At 38.5% G+C, this 20,430-nt stretch overlaps 1 protein-coding gene across 5 annotated transcripts in view; it reads left to right on the forward strand.

Annotated features, from left to right (window-relative positions):
- Nucleotides 1–20,430, forward strand: part of LOC117813093 (vacuole membrane protein 1-like) — an 81,177-nt gene that overhangs the window by 6,361 nt on the left and 54,386 nt on the right. For 4 of the 5 annotated variants that reach the window (XM_034684169.1, XM_034684172.1, XM_034684173.1 and 1 more), the window contains exons 4-5: nucleotides 1,356–1,446; nucleotides 3,976–4,086. In XM_034684169.1, coding sequence (XP_034540060.1) covers nucleotides 1,356–1,446; nucleotides 3,976–4,086 — 202 coding nt within the window. The remainder of the gene's footprint in view (nucleotides 1–1,355; nucleotides 1,447–3,975; nucleotides 4,087–20,430) is intronic. The other variant, XM_034684174.1, reaches the window with a different exon arrangement.

Genomic DNA, 20,430 nt, shown 5'->3' on the forward strand with positions numbered 1-20,430 from the left:
AAATGCAGAAGATGAATATGATTCACTAAATGTACTTTTTCCATGGATACTTTTTGCTGCTCTTGACTGACTCAAGCAGTCTTTTGTCCTTTTGCACAGCCAGAGAGAAGTCCTTACATGACAAGTCACAGTTTACAGATATTTGAAGTTCATTTTTGATCAGCTCTGTGCTGCATCTGTTTCTTGAGTCTGAACATTTAATGGCCATCTCAGAGAAAATCCTCTCCACACTTGTTTTGCAGGTGTGATTGGCACATGATCTGCCACTGCTGTTTTATCTGATCTAGGATCTGTAGAGTGCAGTCTGCTGTATTTACAAGAGTTAATAGTCAATATACGGGACAATTGAGGTCCCGGTATGAAACAAACCAATTTAGTCCAATATACAGGATGTCCAGGCTAATACGGGACAGTTGGCAACCGTACCCTCGTTTCCAAGTCACATTACAGTTGGCATTGTATCGTTATATAGTTTAGTCGCAGATTAACGAGTTCAAAACATTGCATTCTCTGTGTACCCATCATTTTTTTAAATAACTCTCAACCATGGCTTTAAAATAACATCAGCGTATTAATGTGAAATTAACCTGTTAGCAGTAAATGTGAACAATTCAGCCCAAGTAATTCAAGGTTGCGCAAATATAACGTCACCTGATGTGTAAAGTAAATGTTAATATGCTTCACCACTGTTAGCCTAAATCAATATCAAAATCAATTTTCAAATGTCACATTTCAATTTTCATTAAGTCTCTATAGATTTCAGTGTTTAGAAGTCTTTTTAAGTTTTAGTTGTTAAATTGTAAACTTGAAATTAATCTAAGTGTAGTGTGTCATTGCGGAAAAAAGTAGTCGACCTATGAAAAATATTGTGCCTTATTATATTGTACAATATATTGGTTACTATGTTTATTTATTTTTATACATCTAGTACTCATGATATCCTTACTGTATGTAAACTGTGAAGCCAACATGTGCCATTCTCCTTCCACTCTTGAGGTCAAGTTAACTTGATAAGCATTGTATCCAGCGTACAACACAGTACTGTTATCCTGCTGAGAACATGCCATTCCTGTTGCTTAATTGCAGTGGTTTGAATAGTTTCCAGCAGATGTCCCTCTCTCCCAAAGATGAAATGAAAAGAACCTCCTCTTGTGCCAGAGAGTTGCATCCTTTCCTTTCACTAATACGGCTTCATTATGCATCTAATGATTCATCATCTAATTAATCTGCTCCAACACAGCTTCCTCCCTTCTCATGTTCTTTATCCCATCCTTGAGTACTATCACACCTTCTTCTTCCTCACACTCTCACATCTATCATTTTACATCTTCATTCTCTTTTTCAACTTCACCTAGGCTCTGGCAGCAAAGACAGACTGTGTTTGGCCTGCTGATCCTGCTTGTCCTCTTCTTCATTGCCTACTGTGTTGAAGGAACGCATCAGAAGGTGACGGCGCGCCACTTTTATAATAATATCTTCTGTATTATTTCGGCCCACTTACCTCAGTTCTGACCTGTTTCCCCTCTATGACCCAGACTTGGTTCATTAAGTTTGTCAGGTTTTAGTTTTATCCTCCCATTAATCTTAATTATTTTAAATGGTAAATGGACTGCATTTATATATCGCTTTTGCTGGTCTTCTTTATGATGTTCACATTGACTAGCATACAGCTGGTAATCCCAATTCCTGATCATTACAGTGTTAAGTTATCTTAACACACAAGATTGTGTAACTCTTGATTTCTACCTATCTCAGTCACTCAGGATATAATTAGGGATATCCCGATCACGATCTCAACTATTGAATCGGAGCCGATCTAGGCGTTTTTTTAATTAAATCAATTACGTCTGCTGTCACTGAACACTATTTGCAGCTGAAGGCTAACGCTCCTGTGTATATATACAGTGTTATGTATACATAATGAGAGAAAAATAACTGGGACATTTCTGTAGAACTCAAGCCATGATTTAAATATTATTATAGAACACACATGTGCATCGCCAGACACATTGCAGAGAAAGCATCTGCTGTATGCACAGACGTATGGTTCAAAAGGACAAAAAAATAAACTAAACACAGGACTGTCACATGTAAGCATTTGCATCCTCGTAGCAAATATTCAGTATTAAAAAATGGGATCGGCATCAGTAGCCGAAAAAGCTGATCGAAACACCCCTAGATATAATATTGTTTTTTTTTCAACAAATAAGATAAGATAAGATAAGGGGGGGGGGATTCAGTTGTTACAGCAACCCAGACATAAGTACAATCAAGAAGAAGTTTCAATTAGTAAAATAAGTAAAAATAAAAATAGATAAAATAAAAGACAGAGTGCAATTTAGATATATACAATGTTACAATGTAACATTGTATATATGTTACAATATATACAATGGAGTACCTTACGAATGTAATATAGTATAATGTAGCTGAGCTGATATGGGTAAAAAGGGAGAGCCATGTTTTGGAGGGTAGATGGTTTCCCTGCCCTAAGGTTGGAGAGAATTTAGAGACAGTCTCCCTTTTAACTTTGTAATATTAGGGTTAAACTTTCTACAAGCAATTTGCTATTTATAATGGTCCTGCATAGGACTGTACAATAAAGAAACAATTTTTTACATGCAGTACAATTTATTTATTTATTTATTGCACTTTTAAAAGAACAAAACAAAACACTGCTGTTCAATAACATGAGACAAATTATAACAGGTAAATTCAATAATAAAACTAACCACAGGCTTGTCGAGTGGCCCTCCAAAGAAAACAATCAATACAAAGACAAAGAATCAATGTGACTAGAATATCTACATACAAAACAAAAAATATTAATAAGAGGGAGTAATGTTTAAAACAATGATGAAAAGAAAAGAAATGGAAACATTGCCAAAACTAGAAGTTATAGCTAACATGCACACTCATATATCATCCGTCAAATAGCTGTCGCAGTAATTGGACAATATCTATCAACAAAACAGATATTCCTCCTAATGTGAAAGCCTTGTTAGTGTTCAAATCTGCGCCTCAGGAACTGAACAGTACTTATGACAGGGTACCTGTTTGAACATAACCTCTAACAAGTGTATGCTTGCACCAATGTCTTTGACTTTGGTTGAATTATTAACCACCCACAAAGCTGTGTTTGAGCTGCTAATCTCTTATGTCCACAGTTCAAACAACAGAGCTGTTAATGTATATGAAAGCAAACTGTCCTGGGGTATCACTAAGCCTTTCTCTTCCTTTACACTCTTTTTTTTGTTTTTTCCTGCTTTGAGATGTAGTATTTTGAAACCTCCTTTTTTTTTTAATGCTGTGACGGGAGTTGTGTAATCACTTCTGAGTAACTTCACGTAACAATTGCTCATGGCTGGTACTGCGTTTCCCAGAATTCTGCCAGTAAAGAAAGAGGCCATTTGTGGTGTTTTTGTTTTGCTGGGTTTCCTGGGAAATGAAGTCTTTGGTCCCCAACCTCCTTACAATCCTTAGTCCCCTCCCTTCTTCCCGTAATCTACACACTCCACGCTTCCTCCTGAAAACAACCTGCCCTGAGTGGAGGGAGGAGGTGTAAACAGAGTGGTGGATGAACAGGAGGAAGAGAAAGAGAGATAAAAGAGTTCTTGGCTTGCTTTGCTTAACTAGTTGTGTAAGAGCTGGCTGCCACCAATAAGAATAATAGTTCTGTTCTTCTGTCAGTGTGCTGAACACTCCTACCCTACGGCTCTGTCCTCTACACTCAACAACAACCTCTGTCTCTCTAAAGGTCTCTCCCTCTCTTTCTCTACCACTCACTTGCCCTCTCCCACCCTTTAAAGTGCCCTCTGTTTTGCACACTTTCACTCTCGTACCTTCTTTCAGTCTGTCTCTCACTCCCTCCCTTCCTCTATAACCCCCCTCCTCCCACCCCCTTCTTGTTTTCCTCACACTCTGTGCATGTGTCTCTGCCATGTGGTTCACCGTCCCTCTCTCTGGCCTCTGCAGTATGTGCACTACATGGAGAAGAAGACGCTGTGGTGCGCCTACTGGGTCGGTCTGGGCATCCTCTCCTCAGTGGGTCTTGGCACTGGCCTGCACACCTTCCTCCTCTACCTGGTAAGAAGTCTTTTTCCCGTGACCACGACAAGTTGTCTGCCACTTTTTGCACACTGCAGTTATTCACTTGCCTGTGCATGCTTCTGACAGAACTGAAACTCAAACACAGTGAGTGGATGGTGTTGGTGGTGGTGCAGTGACGCAGGTCTCAAAAAGGCTGTTTTGATGCTGTTATTGGGTTGTTGCTAAGGCTTTAATAAGAGTATTAAAAGCTTTTGGAGGAACCTCATACATTTGCACATGCATACATGAGTGCGTTAGTATAGGGTTTGTGCGTGTGTGCGTGCGTGCGTGCATTTTCAAAGTGGGGCGGAGATGAATAGGCGCTGTGGTAGCCGCACTGTTTTGACAGGCAGTCCAGGAACAATCGCACTCACTGACCCCTCTGACTGAGTGCAGATGAGGATAAAATCACTCTCCCTCCCACTCTTAGAGTTCTTTCTCTTTCCTTTCTCCGCGCTCTCCCGCTCCCCACTGTGAGGCTCCCTCCCCTCACTTGTTCTCCTTTTTATGTCTCTTCTCTGCCTTTTCTCCCCCCTTTTTCCTTCTTCCCTCTTCTTTCATTCTGTTTTTTCACTGCAACTCTCTCCATCTTCTGGGTGTTTCTGCTCTGTTTTGAGCATGAGGAGGTGTTGGGTCTCCTCTGCTGATCAGATCAGGGTCCCTAAACATCTGCTTGTCTTCAGTGTTCTGAATCCATCTGTCATCAGGGTGTCCACTGTTGCACTCATGTGCCCTTGCCCAGTGGAGCTGAACTGGAAACTTTGAAGTGCGTGTCCTCCATTCTGCTCTTTTTAAAAGCCAAACTCTTGCGCTCCCAAATGTAATTTGACTCCCACTTCATGGCGCAGCTTAGTTTTGTAGAAGTGTTGGTAGGAGACCACCATCTAGTGTAGCGTAATTGCTACTGCAGGATTTGGTGTCACTGGGTTCATGTTAGAACTTGGTGCTCTTTGCTTGAGCTGCTGTGGTGCATTTTTATAGAGTTTGACAGATATTTAAAAGCCGATACTGGTGCAGATATTTTTGAATTAGATCTGTTGACGCATGATGTTGTTGTGTGGGTATTCCAACAATTATTTAAGAAACAATTTACCCCACATGCATCCTAATAAAAATGACTCTTTATTACTGTCTTCTACAATCACACCTGAACTGTGTCATGGCTTTATTGTTTGTCCCATGTTAGATTATTTTACTGATCAGGCATGGATTTAAAAGACATTTTGCAGTAAGTGAGGATCATGTGTTACTTTAAAGATAAAAGGCCTTAATTAGCTGGTTTTCATATTTAATGAAAGTGTTGCATAACACTGGCCTGAGTTACTAACCCAACCTCATTTGTTTGTAAAGATAACCCTCTGCTTCCTCTCTTCAACTGTGAACCCAAACCTTCAGAACAAAACTGACTTCAGTGAAATACTTCACCTTCATGTCTTTAAAGGATTAAGATGATTTAGTACATCTTAGAGTCCTGATGGAAATGTTGTGACTTCTTTTGATAACATAAAGTAGGAGATATTCTGTGGTGACTGATCAGTGAATACTGCCAGAAGACATGTTGTCCTGTTTCGAGGACTGGGTCAATGTTTAAAAGTAGGTCACAATTTCAGAACATTGGCTAAGATGCCTGTACTTGTTATATTAGCCTTACCCTCCTTAAACTGTTTCTTTCTTGTCCATACGAGTTAATATTCTACGTGTAATGAGAAATGAAGTGGATCTGGGTGTTAAATTGCCTTTGAGTTTGATTTACTCATGTGTCAACTTGAAAAAAAAAGTTACCCAAGTGTGCAAGTGCACCACCAGGGAGGTACACCAGTTTGGGAGAGAAATTCTACAGCTTCTGTTTAAGTCTACAAGTTGGTGTGACCCTTAAAGGAGTCCTTTGATGATGAATATTACAAGGAGTATGAACAATTCAATAACACATAATGTGCATTCATTTTACGTAGGGATAGACAGATTATCTGCGCCGATATTCGGCATTTTGCCGCATATTGGCATCTGCCATTTTTAAAAAATCTGATGGCCGATAAGAGGTAAATCTAAAACTGTGGTATTTTGGCTCTAATGCAGCCGCACCACCAGGTAACTCCAAGAGCATACACCTAAACGAAGTTAGTGCTCGGGTCGGAATCTTTCAAAATTCGCTAAATCATGTGGCAGAAATGACACCGTCTGTAGAAACCATAGCCTAGCTTGCGTTCCATTTCTCCTGCAGTTTCTCATCACAGGGGCTGAGCTGAGCAGCATCTGTTGTGGCCCCTACAATTACTAGTGATTTAAAACTCATACAACCCCACTTCAAAAACACTGAAATATCCCCATAAAACAAAGATAAGTGAAAGATTAACATTTCAATTATATTGATATTTTGGAAAACTTTATTTACTGTAGAAATCTTTACAGAGCTATTTATTAGTTTAAGTTTTCATTTAACTTTATAAGACATGCTGCTGAACCTGGGAGCTCCCTGCACTTTGTGTTACACTTTTAAAACAAAGATGTCTACTGTCTAAGATAAAAAAAAAAAAACTTTAACATGTTGCAAATCTGTAAAGCTGTTCAATAAACATATGCTTAAAGGAATTTAAATGAAGTTAAGCATTGGAGTTTGTATTATTCAAAATTTTGACTCCAATATTTCCCCTTTTACTACAAATGAATATCGGCTCCAAATATCGGTTATCGGCCTCCTTGACTACTAATAATCGGTATCGGTATCGGCCTTGAAAAAATCATATCCGTCTATCTCTAATTTTAAGTTTTACTGTATGCATATGATGGTATGCTCTTTATGCTGTGACAGTGCTACAAACATTTTAGGTTGTAAAATCCCACTGTTGTGTTTCGCAAAGTATTTTAATGCCTCGCAATTTATGCGTTGTTTGACAGGCCTCTTGCAAATACCCAGCCCTTTATATATTTAATTACATGACAGAAAACCAATCGTAATATTGATGAGAATGTGTTCATCATTTTGGTCGTCTTTAAGCAAGATTTGTGTAACACTTATGAAATTAGGTTTGAATTAAAATGTGTGTCATATGGCTCAATACTAGGGCTAGAGGTCCGCCTCGGAGGCTTTGTTGGAAATTAATAAACACAAACAAGAGTCAAGTTCAAACAGCTGTATTGAAATGTGATAACAGAAAGTCAAGGAGCAAAAACGTAAGTAAAAATAAATGTACAAACAAACTTAATTTGTCACTGTGTTATAAAAATTAGGAAGTAAAGAAAAGCTAGCTCAATAAAGTTGAGCTATATCAAACGTTTCCACTGTTCACAATCACTACCAGGATCAATCATGGTTCATTTACCTGGTGAAGTTTCCTTTCTGTGGCAGTAAACTGTCTTCATTAAGACTTTTCAAAGGCAAAGTTATAGAAAATAAGACATTAAATTATGTTAGCCATGGGACTTTGAAAGTCACAAAGTTGATTCAATCAACACATACCAGTATTATTATTATTATTATTATTATTTTTTAAAGTTATATTTTTGGCCTTTTTGCCTTTATTTGAGAGGACAGCTGAAGAGAGACAGGAAATGTGGGGAGTAGAGAGTGGGGGAAGACATGCAGGAAATGGTTGACCGGCCGGGAATCGAACCGGCAACCCCTGCGACGAGGACTGTAGCCTCTGTATGTGGGGCGCTTAGACCGCTAGGCCACCAGCGCCCCATACCAGTATTTTTTTAATGGAATTGAGCTACAAGTACTGTTTTATACTCATGATAAGTGACATATTTAGTCGATAAACACAAGAGAAGATCTCATTGTGCCGTTGTGTACATTCTGCAAATAATACATTTATTTTCAACATAATCTAGCATGATCATCCAGTTTCTTCCGATGTGGCATATTGAAATAGAGCTATATAACAATCATTTGAGTTTATTAGAATTAGAATTGAGTGATGATTTGCTTATTAGCTGTGTACATGATTTACCCAATTCATTACTACTAACAAACACTAGAGGGAGCCAGTGGTCTTTAGATGTCCACAAACTAGAAAATCATTGCAGGTCATTCCAGTAATACTTTTAAATGTTTCATATTGTTATATTGATAATACGAATACATAGTTCTATTCAGATGAAAGTTTTGGTCTATGTATTTATTCTCTCTGGCCAGTTAGGCCTGGAAACACAAGAGAGTTTTCTGTTTTCTGTCATTTTCAAAATAAGGACTTCACAACAGATCCCTTGAGGAACATTGGATACCACTATATCACCTTGTACTAGCAAAGATGATACAAAAGAGGATTTTTTTCTAGTAGTTTTCATTACATTACATCTATAGTTCTTGAATATCTGTAGGAAAAGGCAAGTATATCATCAGGTCTATTTACCGACTGTCACATGACATAGCATGTGACCGTGTGATGTCACAAGACTTCTCCCACCGTCCCATCTGTTGTCATTTGTCGGCCCTATTTCTTCCTCCTTTAAAGGATTGAACTTCTTGTCTTGATTTTATCCTGTACTCTCTGTGTTTGTGGTCACACTTTTCTGAGTGTTGACTTGTATTAGACCTTTATTTTACCAGGTAAAAACGTTTGAGAACCAGTTCTCATTTACAAACATGACCTGACCAAGAGGCGCCAACAGGAACACATACACACATAGACATATAAACATAAAATAGAACAAAAGTGAACAAGTAACACGCAATGTGAACGAGGTGTAAAAAAGTATGTGTGTATATAAGTATGACTTAAATAAGATGACAACTTCTGGATGAAAGGTTTCTTGTTGTTTACCCCTGTGGGATTAAGATGACACATTTTTACTGCTTATACAGAATTTTGTTTTAGCCTTGCCCCATGGAAACATTAACTCACCCTTTGGCCATCAAATATATTACACGGAGGTGGTCCCTGGATGTTACCAAGTTTTATCCCTGTTCTGATAACTAGAGATCTTCTATTACAGTTTACATCACAATCAGAGACAGACTGATTAATCGGCCGATTTATGACATTTTAAAATATGCATCACAGATATGTGCGTTTACGAGGTCAAAAAATAATCTGATATAAATATCAGTCATGTTCAGAAACCAATGGCACGACACAATGTATTTTCTATTCCATCAAAAATCCATCTAACACATTTTACTGGCTAAGATGACATGTATATTAGATTGTTATGTGCATTGAATAATGAATCTTATTATTATTAAGCTGTTGTATTTATGAAATGCAAACAAACAACAACAAAAACATGACATCGACATTATACACCGCCCATCAGCCAATCTGCTCTCTAATTATTTGCATTGCCCGTTTATATAAAAAAACGGTTGACCTCTAACAACAGTGTTGTTGATTGATAATGCTGTGTGCTGAATTCCCTAAAAGCAGCTCTTCTCCCTGATTTCATTCAACAGTCATTACCAGTGGTAGACAGTATTTCTCTAAGGTGGAAGTAAAAATGACTTGCTGTGTAGGCGACTGTAGGAGCGCCAAAATTTTTTTTGACCAAACCATTTCCAGAAAATGATTTTTGGCTAATGTGCACAACCTGTTACTATTTTTTTTTTTTAATTGCTTTTGTAATTTAACCCGATTTAACTAGGAGGAACACATTGAGATTACAAATGTCTTTTCAAGATTGCCCTGGTCAAGACAGGAAGCAGTACAGTTAACAAAGTTTCCTGCGACAGTTAGCAGCTATACAAAGAAACATAATCAAGCATACACAACTAAAGTACATTAAACATGAAATAACAAGAAAACAGGAAATGTTTGGGAAGATCAGCCTCAGTGATATCAGGCAGAACATCCCCAGTGAGACCCATCTACTTGCAAGTTGTTCAAAATCACCATTCAGCATCCAGTGAGAACAAAAAACTAAGAGTTCTTTGTTCTTTGTTCCAAGTAAAAGGAGCAGCAAACTTTAAGACCTTTTTCTCTCACCACATGACCTTTGGAACAGACAGTAAGAACAGTTTCTGGGACCAAGACTGTACATTTTTTTGATTACAACATCATGTAATCAGCCCCTTTGGCCATATTGAAAGCATTTCTGATGTAATCAGAAACAGAATTTTTTTTTGCGACAGCACAGCATTGCAGTTCAATAAACATCCAGATTTCTTCATGCTACCATAAGTAAAGAGTCATGCTCTGGCTCTTGAACTGCTCTAATGGCCGAAGAGCTTGAGCAAGTTAGCAGACTCACGCTGTTTTCGAAACCGCCTACTATACTAGCAGTACGTACTGATTTGGTCAAAATTCAGTCTGTAGTAAGTAGTATGTGAACAACAGCAAAATCTGCAGTATGCCAAAACTCCCCAGATGTCGTACTGATTCGAGAAAATTTCTCAGTATGCATCAGACCAGTCTGACTCTCGTACCGTTTCCCACAATGCACAGCGCTCGTTCTGCTTTTTCTTTTCTCTTCTTTTTTTGACGGGGGGAACTCAGTTTTTATGTGCTGTGAAAATTATTAAATTACATATAAACCACTTAACTTTTTAAATCATGAGTGATGCTGAAGAAGCAGTTTATCTATCAGCTTGGCCGTTTTTTACTTCTGCATTCCGGAACTGTAAATTCAGTGACGTCTGACCCAGCGTCCAACAGACCAGATCAAACAGAACTGTCATACTACATACTAAATTCAAACGCAGTATGTAGTAGGCAGTACCTACTGAATACTACATTAGTAGGTAGTATGTAGCAGGCCGTTTCGAAAACAGCCTTTGTGTTTTGGCATGTGGCATCACTACTTGCTCCCATTATTACTACAATTGACCTCAATTCTTACACCTTGACCTGACGTGATGACATTGTCATGCAAAGAAAAATGAGTTACGTCTGGCTATATGCAAAATGTTTTTACAAGTATTAAGATTTTTATTGTGACGGGAGCGCTAGTAAGCCTAGCGCCTTAAGAGCTCACCCCATGTACAGACACTACAGTGTTGTGCACTTGTTACAGCATTTGCTGGTTTGACTCCCAGCCATGACCTTAGCTGCATGTCGTCACCCACTGTATACTTCCCATGTTGTCTCTCTTCAGCTGTCCTATCCAATAAAGGCTAAAAAAACCAAACAAATAAATAGAGTTTTTTTTTTTTTTGTTATATTTTTGGCTTATTTGCCTTTATTCCATAGGACAGCTGAAGAGAGACAGGAAATGTGGGGAGAAGAGAGTGGGGGAAGACATGTAGGAAATGGTTGATCGCTGGGAATCAAACCGGCGACCCTGAGACGAGGACTGTAGCCTCTGTATGTGCGGCGCTTGGACCGCGAGGCCACCAGCGCCCCATAACTAGACATTTTTAAAATAATAATCATGACAATATATTCTTTGTTGAAATATTCCAATTAAAGAAGGATGTGCTGATTTCAGTTATTGCCCTCTCTGAATTTTTTCCATGTTTGTTTACTTTTGGGAAAACCAAAATTGTAACTTGGCCACCAGTTTCAGGAATTTGGTTGCCATTTTAGCCTGTATTTAGACATTTTGAAATACATGAATGAACACACTATTTGAAACAACAATTTGAATATTTGGTAACGAGTCAACATGTATGTGAGAGTACAGCAGAGCCACCAGTAGAGGGGGATGTATGGCCAGTAACATGCAAACCATCCCAGTCAATGAAACCAGAGCAGAAGTGGCAGCTCTCCTGTTCCCTGACATGGGCAATTGGTGCCCTGTGTCTCCTCTCTGTGTTTGCATCCCGCTGAGACTGCGGGAGATCATTGTACCCAGACAGGACTGGTTATTAGGGAAAGATAAAACCCTGCAACTCAAGCGTACAGGAAGAAAAAAAGCACACTTCTTGGCACACCATCAAGTGTATTTTATCCAGCTGCTTTGAGGGAGGAGGTAGTGGGTGGGTGCTTATAATACAGGCCATGAAAACAATAAAATCAGACAGGAACACTGGAGAGATCTCATTTCGGCAGGGGCTGTGGAGGCGAGGCAAACACATACATACACTGAAAGTCCTGCACCTGCGCATGTATCCCCCATAATTGTTATGAGGTTCACAATTATGAGTGGGACTCGCTTTCATCTCCCACTTATGTTTTAAGTGTTTGTTTTCCAGCGACAACTAGTGTCACTGCCCTCCATAAATCCTCTTTTAACTGAGAAGGGTTCGCGATGACTCTCAAAAGCTTGGGAATGCTGTAAATATTTTAGAAGAGAGCTCATCTGAGTCATCTACCATTAAATTACTTTCAGTAATGGCTGTTGCCATTAAGTCATTATGGGCAGCATGAAAATTGTTGTGCTCGACGTTAAATCAACAGCAACAAAGCATTAAAGTCATTATAATTGAAGCCGTGCACGTTGCTGTTTACATAATAGCAACAAGGGAAGTCTTTTTCCCTTTTCCCTCCTGGTTTTGAGATGTTTCATGAGTGAAAGAGGTGAGCACGTTGTGTCTTTCGAGGAGCTTGAATGTCGAGAAAACATAACAACAATCATTCAACATTTAACCATGTTTGTTGTGCTGTATGACTCATGATTTACAGTCCCTTGTCTTTAAAAAAAAACAAACCAGGAGCTCATCTAAATAAAGGCAAATTCTGTAGCTTTCTATATTCAGTTTCTTTTAGGACCACTAAATTATATGTTGCAGAGGAGGTTTGTGTAGAATATACAGTGTTTCCCCAGCAAACCCCCTGAAATTAAGTTTTGGCTGTTGGCAATTACCAAGAGTACAGCCTTAATTAGCGCCAACTATTGCTGTAAGTGCTGACCAGGTCTGAGAGTATGGCTTCCACACACTGAATGTCCCTGCAGTGTTATTGCTATCACACACAGAAAAAAAACACACGACTGCTCAAAAATCTTCAAGTTTTCCGCTCATGTGCCGTTGTACAGTTAAGTGCAGTCTGCCCACACATTTACAGTCTGACAAGCTAATGTTGGTGAGGGAAACTCGGTCACAGCATGCCAGGACGTCGTACAAAGGAGTGGAGTGTATGTGAGATGTGTGCATCTGTGTGTGTCTGTGTGTGTGTGTGTGTGTGTGTGTGTGTGTGTGTGTGTGTGTGTGTGTGTGTGTGTGTGTGTGTGTGTGTGTGTATTGCTCTACCCCTTACCTCACCTTGACCATTGCCTGGCATTACATTGATGAGCTTTTTTACATCCTGGAACCAAACAATGGGGCACCTTCGTGTTCTCATAGACAGAAACTTGGTTGCTTTGCTTGAGCTGTGACTCACACACTCCTGCTTGTCTCTTTGTCTTGACTCAATTTCCACCAGTCTTTACTTTTTTTGTTGTTCTTTTTAAAACAATTAACTAATTGATTGAAGATATATTTTTTTCTCTGCATAGAGTTGATAACAGTCGGGGTGTGTATAGGAATATTGATTAATTTGTAATGGGTGTGGACTCAGTTTACAGTATATACAGTTGTGCTCATCAGTTTACATACCCTGGCAGAATTGATGATTTCTTGGGTAGTTTCTGTTGTCTTTATGATATTAAAAGAGGAAACACAGTTGTTTGATAAAAAAAATTGCTTCCCCCAACCAATAACCATGAGTGACAAAAAAGTTTTTCTCTTAGCATTCATATTATCTGAAAAATGGCCAAAAAACACAAATTCTGCCAGGGTATGTAAACATATGAGCACGACTGTATATATACACATTAAGGTTTAATTAAAATAACTTTTATTGTCTGTAGGTTTGGATCAATATACCAGTTTGAATCCCAACAATTTAGTATCATTCATACAAAATGAAAACATTGATCCTTTTCATTATGATTAAGATAATTCTAATGATATATTGGTACTTTCCAAAGGTCTTTTTTCCTTAAATTAAAAGGAAAAGTTTTTTTTCTTTCATTGAAATTTGGGGAAATTTGGTTTAATATAATTTCATAATCCTATTTTAGGTACTAAATCTTGCCTATATGAATGTGAATTATTGTTTTAATTGGATTGATGAAGTCAACGTATACAGTTGTGCTCATAAGTTTACATACCCTGGCAGAATTTGTGATTTTTTTGGCCATGTTTCAGAGAATATGAAAGAAAAGAAAAATTTTAAAAAGAAAAAAAATATTTTCACTCATGGTTAGTGGTTAGGTGAAGCAAAATGTTTTATCAAACAACTGTGTTTACTCTTTTTATGTCATAAAGACAACAGAAACTACCCTAGAAGTCATAAATTCTCCCAGGGTATGAAAACTTATGAGCACAACCGTATGAATCGCTGGCCTTTTGATTGCATTACAACAAAAAAATCTCATGGCAATAGCAGCAAATATTTTTATTGTTGCCCTGAGTACTGGTATGAGATCAAATCCTTATGAAAACTTGTGATTCAGAGCCCATTTGATGAGCATATTGTCTCTAAACTCAGAAGTCTTTTAAATAGTTACTCTGCTGCTCTATAAAATAACATTGCAAGTTACCGGTTCAGAGCTTTCTTGCTTTCACTGTACATACTTTCTGTAGTCAAACATGACTGGACGTAGCATACGCGCTTCTCTTTCCACCAAAGTGAGAATTGATACCTCACATGCATGTTAGCCGTAACGTGGGTGACACATCAAGATCAAGTTCAGTAGCTCTTTGAAAAGGTGAAAAGCTACTCTTGACTCACCGTTGGCTGGCAGTAACAGATCTCTGGCTCTAACTCCAGCTCCTCTTAAACTTAATTTGAAGCCATCAATTTTTAACTGCATCTAGATAGAGTGTCAGAACTTAATCGCACGGATTTGATCCCCACTCTACAGAAAAGGCAGTATTACTTACAAACTATAAAGATATGTTGGTTGGGAATTTCACACGGGTAAGTTGTGGATCTGCAGCTGCTTCCTCTGGGAATTTTCTGACTTTGGGTTCAAATTTGAGTTTCATGAAAGAGCTTTAGCAGAAAGGAAGTCAAAACTGTGGTCTTCACCGTGTCAGGTAATTACATTTCTTTCTCACAAGGTTGGAGACATGGATCTACCCAGCTATCCTCAGTCTTAGTCATCTTCACTATCTCCTTTAAAGCTGAATACCAGAGAGATGTGTTAACAGGGGCTTAATGGTATCTCAGTCTTAACTGTCACACTCCAGCCATCCAAGGCATGCGTCTGTCTGTCTGTGTCTTGGAGGCCCAGGGAGTCCTGTTAATACCAAGTACAATAACTACTCAAATACACACACACACACACGAACACACATGGTGCCCACAGGAAGCAAATCTCTGGCCAAAGTGAGCTTAGTGTGTAGCCAGTCTGGAATGAAACCAGTAACGCTGCCAGAACAAGCCAAACCTGACCAGACCAAACCAGAGCCCTGCTGGCACACTGCAGGTATTTGGGATATTTGAAGCATTTTTTTTTCAGAAAATTTCCACAAAGGTTAAATCACTCACCCTCAGGTGGGTCCGTGTGTGTTTGTGCGGTCACTGCATCAGCCTCCAGTTTATCCTAGTAAAACTATTACAGGGTCAGAGCTTATGTTTCCCTGCAGTGGTTTGGTTTGGCAGCTGAAAATTACTTAAGGAAGGAATGAACAACCAATACGCTTCGATGTAATTCATCTAGTGCAACTTATACTTTTTTTATTTTTCAGATATAGTCACAAAAAACATTTACATAAAAAAAACCCAACAACAACAGTAACATATGACAATCACAGACAAAAACAAACATGTCCTACTCCCTTTTCCCACAGCACTAGATCATCAATAAGCACACAGCCAGACAATTAAATAGAAACATCTATACAGACATAACGCACACAAAAAATATAAATATATGTGTAATACAAAAATAAAAAAATATACATTTATAAAGACATAAGAATAAAAAAGTAAAGATGGGATAACAGAGTCATGTTGGCAGCTGCCATGTTTTCAACATAGGATAGGAATGGTTGCCAAGTGTTAAAAAATGTCCTGGTACAACCTCTGATGGTGTATCTTATTTTCTCTAGGTGGAAAAGACACATGACCTCCCTTATCCACTAGCTATATGTTGGGGATACAGGGTCCTTCCTTTTAGATAGGATAAGCCACCTCACCAAAAGGGAACAAAAAGCCATCATGTTTAAAAAAGGAGCATTCTCTGGGGCAACTCCGAATAGTGAAATTAGTGGAGAGGGGTCTATTGTTGTGCCACATATTCCAGAAAAGGTCTCAAAGATGGAAGACCAGAAACTATGAAGTTTAGGGGAGGTCCGTGCAACTTATACTTTAAAAGAATACGAGATGTATCAGATTTAGTAGGGAATCCTTTTTGTTAGTTTTTTATTATTAGGATTATACACACTGCAATGAACCATTTTGCCATTTTTAATTGTCATCCAAGTATTTGCTCTGTTTTTACAGCATTAAAGTGAAGTTTGTTAATCACGGGCATTACAATCAGGTGTTGTGTTTTATAAAATTACCTGCACAACTCCCAGGTTGTAAGGTTGTATAGGTTGTAAAGTGTGTGTCTTTGGTTTAACACCAAAGACACACACTTTACAACCTATATAAGACAAAAGCAGGAAACCCTCACAAGAGAGGATCTGATATCAGGGAACATTTTCCATAGTTTGACAATTACGCTTCCCTTAACAATATATCTGAACTACTCGAATTAAAGAAAGACAGTGTGTGTAATCACAATCCATACAGAGAATCATATCTAATAAAATCTAAAATTAAATGGTAGAGAGATTTTCCCCTAAACAAGCTCCTTGATTTTCTTTGAGTGATATACAGTTGTGCTCATACGTTTGCATATCCTGGCAGAATTTATGGTTTCTTGGGTAGTTTCTGTTGTCTTTATGAAATAAAAAGAGTAAACACAGATGCTGATAAAAAAAATTCAACCACTAACCATGAGTGAAAAAAAGTTTTTTCTCTTTTCATTCATATTCTCTGAAAAAATGGCCAAAAAAATCACAAATTCTGCCAGGGTATGTAAACTTGTGAGCACAACTGTAAAATTTAACTGAATTCATTGACTGGCTTTACCTCTAAATGTGAATGACTGAAAACTAATATACATAAATACATCAAGGTTTCCTTTTATTGCCTGTTTAAAGTTAATTATTTTTCATTTTGTAGAGAGTAAATGCAAATGACTCAACTTTATTTAAAATTCCTCATCCTCATGTAACCATCGAATATTATTGTGTCGCTACACATTCTCAAAGTCAAGCTGAAAACAATTTTGGGTTTGGTCAGATTTTGTATAAAAAATGTCCACCAACACTTCTCAACTGAATTCTTCTTCATCAGTTATGTTTGGCAGGAAAAATATAAAACTCACTGGAAAAATATGTTTTTTTGTTCGTTACCACCAGAACAAATTCATCCGTAGTGATAATTTATGAAAGACTCAAATGTTCACCCATTCTTAGTAGAGTTATTGCAAAAGTAACAACATTTTTAAATTTAATTTACACTCAATTTTCCTCAGAATGTTTGCAGTGTGAGATAATTTACTGAAAGTCCTTGAATCAAGTTTGTTTCAAATCATTTGGGTGGTAATGAAAGTGTCTTCTCGTAGATGTATAATCACTCAGTGGGGGGTCACAGTGTCTGTCTGCTAGTCAGGGAGAAGTCTCTGAGCATAAAGTCATTTGGTGAAACCACATGGATAAATCACTGGGACCAGCCCCTAAAACCTCCACCATCTCTCAGTCAGCGTCTGTGTGTATTTGTGTATTTGTGTGTGTGTGTGTGTGTGTGTGTGTGTGTGTGTGTGTGTGTGTGTGTGTGTGTGTGTGTGTGTGTGTGTGTGTGTGTGTGTGTGTGTTTACCACCCACTTCTAAACAGTCCCTGCCCCTCCTCTCGTCTCTGCTCCATCACTGGCCTCAGTCCAGCGCTCTCTTACCTCCCTCAGAGATCCTGACCAGGGCTTCTTCATAACAAACTAACCTCTAATGTTTGTCCTGCTTCGCCTGCAGCAGTCTCCCACTGTAAGAAGCGGTTAACAGGTTATGCTAGCCCGACCGTGTCTAATGCGCTTAAATGGCCCTTGACAACCACAGCGACCTGTTAATGACTGGAGCGTCCTGTGGTCGTGGTCCCTGAGAACTGGTCAGTTTTTGGTCACCCATTAATGTCTGGTTTTGGGCTACATTTGCCACCATGGACTAACAAGAGGATTCCACACCATGAGTGGTGGCTGTGATGGTTATGGTTTGCATCTGGCAGTGTCTCATGATCAAAAACAGTAAATAAGAGATTGTTTAAATTTCCCACATGATTTGTATGCACACATATAAAAGTGGTAATATAGAAGAGTGTTCCTTAATCCAAGTCAAGTAAAAAGAAAACTCTCTGACACTGGCCACTATGACTGTACTTTGATTTTCTGGTATCCAATAAAAGTGCTATGAACACACAATATAAGGACTGTATTAAACTTTTACAATGTTCCTTAAATGTACCTGCAGTGACAGGCGCACTGGACTGGACTGTAAGTTCACAGCGCTCTGAACTGCATCTTCTTCTTTGATGATTAGGAATTGATCGAAGCTTCGAAACATATAACTGAATGTGTCTAATGTATCCCAAACTGGAATGAATCAAGCTGTAGACACAGAGCTATTAACGGTAATAGTGGCAAAAAAAACGCTGGTAGGAGCAAAAGTCGTCAATGAAAATTCAATTCAAAACCTTTATTTATTCTCGAAAAGACACTGAGGTTTCCCCAAGCGGCAACCTCCGGTCTCAAAATATGAAGCCCATGCAGAAGTGTTATAAACTGCAATTCATCGAGAATCCACTTGAGGCTGGCTGCAGAAACACCGGAAACCACATAGACACCAATTCAAAAAAGACGATCTTTGCAGCATTAATAAACATGTTTACAGCCTAGTTCAAAAAACGGCTTGGCTCTACATAGCTAATTTCTCTATCGGCACACACTGTAAGGGGGTGAGTTTTTTTCTAATGCGACAGTTCAGAAGATATTAAGATTACGAGTTTTTGCCCAAATATGGACATTACTGACTTGACTCCTGGACGGGAACACATAGCTGTTGGCTAAGAGGCTCAAACTCCGCCCCTTTACGTTACACACTGCCTGATTGTGTTCCGCATTTCCAATATGGCTGCCGCCGTCGATTGGCTTCAAAACAGCGCTCAGGAACAGATGGGTGACGTCACGGATACTACGTCAATATTTTATACAGTCTATGGGTTTCCCTCATTTCCAATGTTGTCGAAATCGCAGGCACATTACTGTGGCACAGATTACTTAAAACTTACATATTCCATTTTCCCCCATACCTCCAGGAAATTGTAAAAAAAAAAAAGGGGAATTACGTCTTCAACTGGAGTCACCCTCTGACGCATAGGACTTAGATTCAGGTTTGCTTTTCTTTGGCGGGGGGGTTCTCTGTTTTTTTTGGTATAGTGCAGCTATAGCAGATTTGGATGTCATATATACATTCTTAGTTACTATTATTATTATTCTGTTACTGATATGGTAACTGTTGTCAATGTTGCTTGTTGTTCTCTTGTCTGTCTTGGAGGATGCCCTAGCTTGGATGGTGGAATATTATATGTCTTGGTCCGAATGGTTGACCACCAGTTGTTTTCGGTGGTCTTTCTACTGTAAAGAGCGCTGTTATTGTTTTGTTTTGTCTTGTTTCGTCTTGTCCCTTTTGTTAAAATGTGAAAAATCAATAAAAATCTTGAAATATAAAAAAACTTAAATTTTCCTTGATGACTTAAAACGTTTGCTTTCCTGTAGCGTATACTTAAAAGCAAGAAATTGCTTGAAATACAATGTAGATAAAAACATTTAAAATGGGATGAAACACACTGTACTTAGCAGAGCTACAGGTGTCAGGCATCTCGGATGTGGAAGCGGAAGTGTGTTATTGTGGCAGCCCTGAGTAGGCTCGAGGCGAAAAATTAGAAAGATGAATGGAGGCGATCAAAGTTTGTACAGACAGCACACTTGTTGTGGGTAAGTGACCAAGCGAACACTGCACCCCTCAACCAACTAACTCGTCTAACTCGAAAAAAGGTCGTTGACGAACATACAGTATGTTGTCACAATTTTTCGTTAAGGAAATTAACACTATGCCTTTGATCGGTCACAGAATTAAAGACATGATAATTGTTACTAATTACTACTTACAGCACTTTAAGCATTTATTTATGTTTGCATATGTGACATTTAAGTTGCTATTTCTTATCCCGTTGTCTTGTTGTGAATATTAGTTACCTGTCATTGTTTCTTAAGGTTCAGGTGTGGGTGTGGTGATGTAGAGTTTAATGGAGAAATTGTGCGAGAAAATCTAGATCATTCTTATTCACAAATCCAATTTATTAATTTATTGCCCAGCCCTATGTTAAAAACTTAAAAGTCTACCAGTGTCGTAGATTGTATTGTGGACCAGAAAGAGT

Source organism: Notolabrus celidotus, chromosome 5 (assembly GCF_009762535.1).
Source record: "Notolabrus celidotus isolate fNotCel1 chromosome 5, fNotCel1.pri, whole genome shotgun sequence".
Lineage (NCBI taxonomy): Eukaryota > Metazoa > Chordata > Actinopteri > Labriformes > Labridae > Notolabrus > Notolabrus celidotus.